The following is a 9,535-nucleotide window of genomic DNA, read 5'->3' on the forward strand; positions in this document are numbered from 1 at the left end:
GCTGCTCTCTAACCACACAGCCAGCTCTCTCCTTTCTTGGTGTTATTCTCCCTCTGCCTGAGCTGCTCTCCTCCCTGTCTGTCCCCTTGGGCTCCCTCTTACTTTAAATTTTCATTTCAAATGCTAACTTCCTAGAGAACCTCTCTCTTCACTAAAATCTCTATTTTGATGAGTCAGGAATCAATGGACTCCCCAAGAACTCCATTTCAGCTACTGTCTGTTTCCTTTCTAGAACTCTTCCCAACTTGTAATGCAGCTCCCTCAGGTAGGGTCCCAAGTGAACAGATGGCACTTCCAGAATAGGATGACTTGAGGGCTTTTCATGAAGGTGTGGGTGTTGGAAAACCCCCCAAACTCATGCAGTTATCCGAGGTAGCAGCCAGGCTGTTAGCTCTCCTCGGCTCCTGAGTGAGAAGAGGGAGGCACAGAGAGTCACCAAGCCTTGAAGTCGAGGAAGCTGGAGTCCAGTCAGTTCCCTAGGAGGGGCAGCTTTCTTCTCTCAGTGGAGGGATGCAATCAGCTGGACCCTGAGCTCCCTCTCCTCCCTTCCCAACATCGGCCAGACGCAACCTGAATCCAGAGGCTCAGGGACCTGGATTATGCATCCACAGAGGTCAGCCTCCTGGGACAAAGAATGGGTGGAGAAGGGTGGAGAACAGGGCTAGAGGGCAAACAGAAGAGTCCACCACAGGGCTGTCCTCCCGACAGATGACTCAGTGTCACCCTGTACACTCAGAACCCATCCCAGGACCTGACACTTAGCAGATGTTCCATCCCATTTGTTGAACAAGTGACTGGATGGAGGATCATGGGAGGTGCCCAGTAACTATTTGTTAAGTGACGAGTGAATGGATGGCTTAGGGTAATGGGAATTCTAAGAGCACAGTGCATAAACCACATGTCTGAAAATACAGACAAAAGAACCAGAGACTTTTAGAATCTCCAGCTCTTTCACCCAGAAAAGCCCCAACTCTCTGGGCCAAGCCAAGAAGGAAAACCAGAGTCTGCATTCTGTTATTTGTTTGTCAGTCTCTTTCGTGGTGGGCCCCTCCCAGCAGGATGGAGGCCATTTGCTTTCTAGGAGGGGCCTGAGTCCTCTCGGGTCTGTTTGCTTTGTGGGCTGCCAACCATGATTAGATTGAGACCAGGAGCCAGCTCCTCTGAAATGCCCAGGTTGACTGCTCTGAGTTCCACCAGCCTGTCCCTAAGGCTCCTAACTGGAGGCCAGCGCTTGGGGGAGGAAAGCGCAGAATGACCTGGGCTCAGGAGCTGGCTTCTCCACTAACTAGCTGTATAACTTGAGGCAAGCCCTCACCCTGTCTTGAACCTCTGTTGTGAAGCAGGCAATAGAATGTACAGTTCAGGGTCATGAATAATGTATGTCAAGTAACAGGCAGTGGAGAGAGACTTATTAAATGTGCCATAAATATTTTCATGAGGTTGCTGAGAGAAGGAACTATGCCTTATTCAACCTTGGGTCTTCAGGATCCAATCTCTTGGATAACAAGAAAGACCCCAAAGCCTTTCTCCTCCACTCCCCCATGTCATCAATTTGATTGAATAGAAAATTACTTCTGTTGGGCCCTAAGTCTTATCCCCATTGCAAATAAAGTGCTCCTCTCCTCCCATCCAAGGCTCCCCAGTACTCTCCTCTGTAAGTTTTATCTGACGACAAAGAGTGGAGTTGAGTGGGCATAGGTCACGGGAAACCTGCGGTGGATGGCAGTGAAGCAGCCCTTCCCCTTGAGTAGAAGAGAGGGGCGAATATTAACCGGGCTGTGTGTAGGCTGAGGAGTGGTCCAGAGAGCTGTCCTTGAACTGGCTGTTATCAGAGCCACTCAGCAGAAATCTCCAGCAGGTCCAGCCCCCTAGACCTGTCCCCTTGGGATGCCACTAATCCAATTTGATTCCATTCACTGGCACGGTTCATGCTGTACCTCAAAACTTTGCTCTTTGGGAGAAGGAAGTAGCCCATTCTAAAGGCAGGAGGTCTGAGAGCCTGGATTTACATCCCAGGGCCATGGGCTTCCTGGCTCGGTAACTCCCGCACTGGGAGCCAGTATGTGGCTCTGTAACCAGACAGGGCCTCACACTCAGAAGGACCCCATTGCTTTGTATAAGCCCCGTTGTCCCCATCTTGACATTCTTAACAATGGCTTTCTATTTTCATGTTTCCCTGGACCTTGCAAATCCTGCAGCCAATCTTTTCCACACTGGTTGACTCTGCATCTCTGTAAACTCATTTGTAAAACTGAGGTAACTTTACTACTGCTAAGATGGAGAGAGACAATGTGTAGCAAAGGTCCTCAGGTGATAATCCTCAGGCCATACCTGTGATGGGTGACACCTGAAGCACCGCAGGCCGCCCATCTTCCCCTCACTCCCATGGACAAGAACCACACTCTCAGCCAAGGGGTCCCTCTGGGAGGCCCCAGCCCCAGGTCAGCTCTGCCCACCCCGGCGCCTCACCTTGTGCAGCCTTGTTGGCTAGGACTAACCCCTTCTCTCCTTTATTTTTCTTCTTCTTCTTCAGCTTCAGCCCAAACATTCCCTTTCTGAAAAGAAGAAGAAAAACCTAAATACATAGTAATAGAAACTTGAGTCATTCCGACCTGTCGGGAGAACACAAATACACCAACCCTCGAATGCTCCCGGCTGACCAGCCTCCTCCTCCACCCAGGATGGGTCAGGAGACAATGTCGGGATGCCCACCAACTCCCCAGGTATCTCTGCTTTTGCAGCAACAAGTGAACCAAGAAGAGGCACGCTGGATGCCAACAGCACAGCTGGTTCTCCTCCCTGGCTCCTGGCTCACCCGTGCCAGCACTCAAAAGGAGTCCAGTCATTGGCTCAGCACAGCAAGCCTCTTCTGCCCATCTTACAGATAAGAAACTGTGGCCCAGAGAGGCTGGGGGCTGTTTCTAAGGCCACACAGCTCCTTGGCATCAGAGATGCTGCTGGAACCTAGGTCTGCCTGATTTCAGAGCACAGGGTCTAACCCATGGGTGGCTGGAGCCTGCCCATTCCCCTTGGCAGAGTGATCACCCTCTACAGAGCCAGATTCTCAGACTGTTTCTAAAGTAAAGAGGCACTGGGGCTTAATGAGCTCCTGCCACAGGTGCACAGCTCAGCTGTGCCCAAAACATCAGCTACTCTTACTATTTTATGATTAGCAGTGAGCCAAGAGCTAGGTCGGAGGCCCCTCTCATCTCAGAAAAGGGCTCCAAACCACTGAATCTAAGAGACAAGAACATTCCTGATGCTCCAGCCCCAGAGGGAATCCCTGTCTGGAGCTGAGGGACTGAGGAGCATGCAGCTCTGAATGGAGGGATGGATGGCCATAGTGCAGGGGATGGAGGCTGGGAACCAGGGCTATGCCCTTGGAGGTCAGCGCAGCAGAGCTGCTGCCCTGCTCTGTGGACACTTTGCTGCCCTGTAGTGGTGTGTGAGCTGCTGGAACAGCAGAACTCCTTCATTTAGCTCCTATCTAGGACTTGCAAGGTAGTGGTGGAAAGGGTAAGATTGGGCTCCGTATTTGAGATGCCTGGGCTCCAACCTCAACACTATCTTACAACCTTGCACAGGGCGCTTAGCCTCTGCACCCTGAGGGCACTGGTGTGTGGAGTGGAGTGATAAATGCAAAGAATTTAGCACTGGTTTGTTGCTCAATAAACCTTAGCCACTGCTATCTAAGGAAGGTGCTAGGAGAAAGATGTCCACTGGATGCACCCACTTATTTACTCCTGTTCTTATTTATTTATTTATTCTGCTTGTGTCCTGCTTTGATGCAAAGAAATTAAGGAGCCTCCACATCTGTGCTGTCTGAACTGTGGGATGGATGCTTTTGTGGGGGGAGGTCCCTGTCCTTGGGGGTGTGCAAACAGGGGATTGAGGATAACTGTGAAGGGCATTGCAGAGAGGACAAGCCTCTGATGAGGGCACTGGCCCAGGGGTCCGTGGGGGGTCCGTTGAGACCCTGCACTACAGGAGCATGGCAAGGGTGGGCTCTGGAGCACTGGGCATAGATGGCACTCCTCACTCCCTGGGCCGTCACGGGCCTCAGTGAGCCTCAGTTTCCTTGTGTGTGGGATGGAGGTAAGAACAGAGCACCTACTTTACGGGACCCTTGTGAGAATGACACGGGGTAAAGGAAGCAAAGTGCTTAGAACAGTGTCTGGTACACAGAAAGTACAAAATAAGTGCCCTTTGGGGAAGGAGCATTGCCCCATTGGTTTGCCATCGTCTTGAGTTTTCCAGGAACCTCTGGAGAACATACCCTGAGGGGACTCCCGATTTCTGAAATTTCTAAGAGAAAATTCCAGTAATAGTTCCTAGTACCATGTTGTCAAAGGGTAGTTGCCAAACAGGGGACTCAAGGCCCGGGCCCTCCAAACCCTGAATTGTGGTCCCCAGGGCTCAGTTCATGGAGGCAGAAGCTGATGTTCCCAGGAATCTAGGAACCATGGAACGATGGCTCTGCAGGTGCTTGCGGAGGCTCTTACTGTCATCCACAATGGCAAGTTGCTACTAATAAATGACAGTATCTGCTAGAGAGGGCATCCCGTTCCTGTGAGGCTGACATCTTCACCAGGGATGGTCTTGGCATTCTGAATTCTCCCGCAGGGAAGCCCCCGGGTACGGAGGCATGGCTGAGATGCTATCATGGCCAGGGGAACAGAGAGATGCCCCTCTTCTTGTCCTGAAATCAAGAGAACTTGACCCTGCTGCTCATCAATGTCTGCTAAGGAAGTTTTTAAAAACACCAGTGTATTGAGGCATCCTTAATTCATCCAGGGCAGAGTAGAGGTTGAGAAGCACTGGTCAAGGCCCCGCTTGGACCCCCTACAGAACAAGCCAAAGGAATCTTCCAGGAATTCCCAAAGGATCGGCAACCAGCTGACCCTCTGGGGTGGGTTGATTGAGCTTCATAAACACACAAATTGTTTGCCTGAAACCGTGAGTCAGTCGTCAAGGGCACGCCCAGCATGGAAAGGCTTCCAGATCAAAACTGATCTCTCTTCACCACCCCATGGCATGCAGAGAGGAGAGGAGGTGTGGCTTGCCAGCTCTGAACCATGGTGCCACTGCAGATCAGGCTGCAGAAAGTGAGTCTGTGATGGAAGACAGCCCGGGTCCTGTGTGAATCCAATCCTAGAATCACGGGCTGGGTACTCAACATGGTTTCCCCCCTTGATGTGAGAATATACTCATCCGATTCACAGGGTGACATTAAAGTAGGAAACAACGTAAAGTGTAGAGAATCCTACAAATTATTCCGATCTTAGCAACAAGGAAAGTTGAGTTTAACCTTTTTTTGCAGCTGTATTGAGATATGTTCCAGGAACTTCATTTTATACACATGACCTAGGATCATAGGCCGTGAGGTAGATGTCATTGTCCTTTCTTACAAATGAGAGATGGTCAGGGAGGTCCAGCCAATATATTGGGATGAACCACCAAATCAGGAGGACTTCCCTGGTAAGTCCCCAAGGCAGCTGCTCACACCCACCCTCTCCTTTGCTAAGCACACCAGCACAGGAACCCAGAAAGGACAAGGCTTTCTGTCTTAGGTGCATTAAAACTCCTCCCAGGGCCACCCCAAGATAAGCCAAGCAACGTGCAGGAACACCCATACCAACCTGGTCTCCTCGGGTTGAAAGCTACCGTGACTCCGATATCTGTATCCAAGCAACAAGAGCATTGAACAATTAGACATGCTTCAGTCCGTCTGTGGAGGGTGCTCTGTGTAGAGCACAGGGCCTCGCTGCCTGGCAGCCAGCCAGCCTGGCACCTAGAAAGAGGAGCTGGACCACAGGCGTTTGGGTCTCATCTAACCACTCTCTAACTGTGTCAGTGGGCCTGGCCAGGGGACTTCTCTGAGCACTAGGCTCTTCTTCTGTTCTTCTTCTTCAGGAAGTGTTCATAAAGTGCTCTCTGCTTTTCTTCACTAGGATATGAGAAAGACAACCTCCCTAAACCCCATGCTAAACTGTTTAAAAACTCTACAAATAGCTAATTTAATGTTATGTCTATGGCTCAGTGGAGCTAGGGTTAAAAATTGCCCAGAGCCATGTGGTTCCCCAATTGAATCATGAGACTCCTTCCCTTCAGGATTCACCTTGTCTACCTTCAATGCAGAACAGAAGCGGCTCAGGCCAGGTGGCCAAGCACTGAGTTAACCGTGCCAAGAGCGTGACCATACTGGTGCATGCCGACGGGTCCCCATCTAAGAGGGCACAGGACGCGGGTGACCTGCGTACTCCTACATCTCCCCTTCCAGGCCTGAAGCCGTGACACCAGTATAGGAAAACAAAAAGAAAACAAAAATACTTTGGCTGAGTGGTGGATTTATTTATATGAAAACTCTTACAAACATTAAAAAATTACACTATATTTAATTACATATTTAGTAAAATTCCTTTATCAAAAAATATATTTATATGTATTCGAGTTTCTCTTAAAAACAAAACAAACCAAAATATTTCCAAGTTCATCCAAAGGGCCTTGGATAAATTCACAGTTGCCTGCTGGAAAACACCTTCTTAGGAATATCCTACCTTTGCATTCATCTTATTTCTAAGACTGGAATACATGTATTCAAGTCAAACCACGGATACAGAAACAGCTGTAACTGAGTTGGATAGAAGATTGCAAAAATGGAAACCCCTGTCTAGGCTCTTAAACTTTTTGCTCCCTCTTCCCATCTTCCTATCAAATTTTACCTGTTTGACGTCCTATTTCCTTAAGGTAATTATGCTCCACATCAAATTTAAATAAAGAGAGTTTTCTAAAACTGTCCCCCACATTCTGGCTGGATCCCATCGCATCTTTCATTGGTCAGGGCTGGGACCCAGGTGCAGGTGTTTTTGAAGCTTCCGCCATTCTGATGGACATCAGGGTTGCAAACCCCTGTGGTCACATAATCAGCGCCACAGTGCTACCCTCTCAATGAGAAGGAGGCTGATGTTTTATACATGAAATTCAAAAAATAATCTCTTAATGAAGAGAAAAGATCAAATTTATTACATTTAGAACACTTGGTGGTGGGTTAGGCATTTAATGACCTAACCCCGTGGCTACAATTAGCCCACAGAATTGGCCGCCCCCTCTACTTAAGCATAGGATCCTCCCAGCCTTGGAGAAACACAATGCTGGGGTTCACGAGGAAATCGTCACTCCCCTAGGGGATCAAAAGAGTCCCCAGGGAGGCTGATAGCCTGGAAGGTTTGAGCCCAGCTGCCAGTCCCATGGGAACAAAGCTGCTCTGTGATTTGGGATCTCTCTAGGCCCTGACTTTTTACCTCCCAACTCCATCAGCCACCACAATGTCATCAGATGTCACAAGTCAACAGAGTCACTATGAAACTTGATGCTTCACCTGCAAGAAGTCAGCCAAGTCTAGAAAAGGCATCTGCAAGGATGCTAATTAATTCCTCCTCCTGTGACTCCTCTGAACCAAGGATGACTCAGGAGCAATTCAGAACCACACCGGGGAAAGCCACACCATAGCAGTTCAAGGACACTTGCCAAATGTTCAAGGGCAAGGTGGCGGGCAGGTGTTGTAGGACTGCCCCAGAAAAAGAGAGGCTTTTCCTGGCACTCTTCCCACACCCCCCACTCCATCCCCACCCTGCCGCAAGGCGGCCATGTTCACTAGAGTGCCATCTTCCACGGGCGGGGGGATCTTCTTTCAGCCTGGAGCCCCTGTTCTGTCCTTCCCCAGTCCTGCTTCTCCATAGCTAAGCATCTGCACATCACGCATGACGGGGTTGGTTAGAGTGAGACACCGATACAGGAAGGTGATGTCAATGACACAGTGCAATTAGGCTGCTGGCCTTTCCTCAGCCTAAAACGCTCCCTTGCCTGGGCCCCTGAGAAAATGGTGCATCTTTTCTCTTGCTCTTTATATCCAAGCTCATTGGAGCCCAGCTCTCTGCTCCCCAGAGTCCAGGGAACTCACCTTTAAGCCAAAGATGGCTTATAGATAGCTTGGAATCCACAGCTCTCTCCCTCGTTCCCAGCATATATGTTTTGAACTCCTTCCCTTTTCAGCTTTCTGCGTTTCTCTGCTCCCTAAACCTTCCTCCTTCCATGTTTCTTGATTATCTTTCGGTGCAATAAAGAGCATGACATCCACTGGTTCACATTCCTGCCTTGGGAAGGATTGAGATCCTGTCCCCATGTGGCTCTTCCTTTGGGGGCTCTAGGAGCATTTGCATTCTACTTGCTACTCCTGCCCAGTGGAAGGAAGCCCCTGAGGCAGACTCCTCTTTCCCGCAGTTGGGCGGGTGACCCTATCCAATTCAGAAGGAAGTGTTTGGAAAACTGTCTGGGATGGCTTCCTCCAATCCAGCTTCCAGCAATGGAGGTCCCATTTCCATCCCTATCTGTGCCTAGCTCTATTTCTCAGTGGGTTTTGAATGTATGGGGGAAAGAGAAGGGGACTGTTACCACCTCAGGAACCCCGACCCCCTGACTTCTAACAATGAGAGACATTAAACTCCATACTAGGTAAAGAGGAGCTGCAAAACTTCCCCTGAACCTCTCTTTTTGTTGTTGTGGACATTGAAGGCAGGAAGATGGGCACTGTGCTTGATTAAATTAAATAAATCCCCTTCGTTGCAGGATTTTGGAACCTTTAAGTACTAATGTGTACTGCGACTCTCCAAGAGGGCCATAGAATGTCCAGACTTTTCCCAAAGGGATTTGACTACATGTTTATCATAAAATATCTACTCATAGCTTAAAGAACTCTGCTGGGGACACCAGAGAAAGAATCCTTGCAGCTTTTAGTGTCCTTTGCCATTTCATAACTTGGACAATCAAGTCAGAATTGCTGAGGAAAGAGAGAACCCAGGACATCCTTCCTGTGGGCTCCCTCCTCTGTACCCCAGGCTCCCTGGCTGGTTCAGCTCTTAGGTCTTTCTGCTTCCATTCTCTCTCCTTCCTGCAACCCACTCCATGCTGCAACCATCTTTGAAAACTAGAAGAGCAGAGAGCTTTCTCGTCTGCTAATTGACAAAACCCTAGAGTTCATATCATATTCATAGCATATATTGAAAGTCTTCCCAAGATTTAAAAAAAAATAAGAGTAGGATGTTCACCATCACCTCTTCCATTCAACACTGCACTGGATGCTCCTGCAGTCCAATAAAGTTTGACTGGTTAAATTAGCAAACGAGTTTAGCAGGGTATCCCCAGAAACAAGGGCAATCCATAAGCACCAATTACACCTCTTTATACCCCAAACAAGGAATTAAAACCAAAATTGTAAAGAAAAGGTATTATAATAGCATAAAAAAATTCAAAAACTTAAGAGTAAATCTAAGAAATATGAGTGAGACTTTTGACCTGGAAATTACACAAAATAAAAACTAAGTGGAGAAATAGTCCCTGCTTGTGGATTGTAACTTGCCACATTGGAAAGATGCTAACCCTCTCCAGCTTGATTTGGACACTATTGACTTTGGGAAAATTTTCAGTCATTCACTTATGATTAGTATTTTTTTTTGTGTGTATGTCATACTTTAATAAA

The 9,535-nt window shown here is 48.6% G+C and overlaps 1 protein-coding gene across 1 annotated transcript in view; it reads right to left on the reverse strand.

The window, feature by feature from the left end:
- The window catches only part of Fer1l6 (fer-1 like family member 6), a 113,498-nt gene extending 110,950 nt beyond the window's left edge, over positions 1-2,548 (reverse strand). Inside the window, exon 1 of the mRNA XM_026407638.2 lies at positions 2,470-2,548. Within this exon, the coding sequence (XP_026263423.2) occupies positions 2,470-2,548 (79 nt within the window). The remainder of the gene's footprint in view (positions 1-2,469) is intronic.
- Positions 2,549-9,535: the final 6,987 nt, after the last annotated feature.

The sequence above is a fragment of the Urocitellus parryii genome, chromosome 7 (genome assembly GCF_045843805.1).
Source record: "Urocitellus parryii isolate mUroPar1 chromosome 7, mUroPar1.hap1, whole genome shotgun sequence".
In the NCBI taxonomy this organism is placed as follows: Eukaryota; Metazoa; Chordata; class Mammalia; order Rodentia; family Sciuridae; genus Urocitellus; species Urocitellus parryii.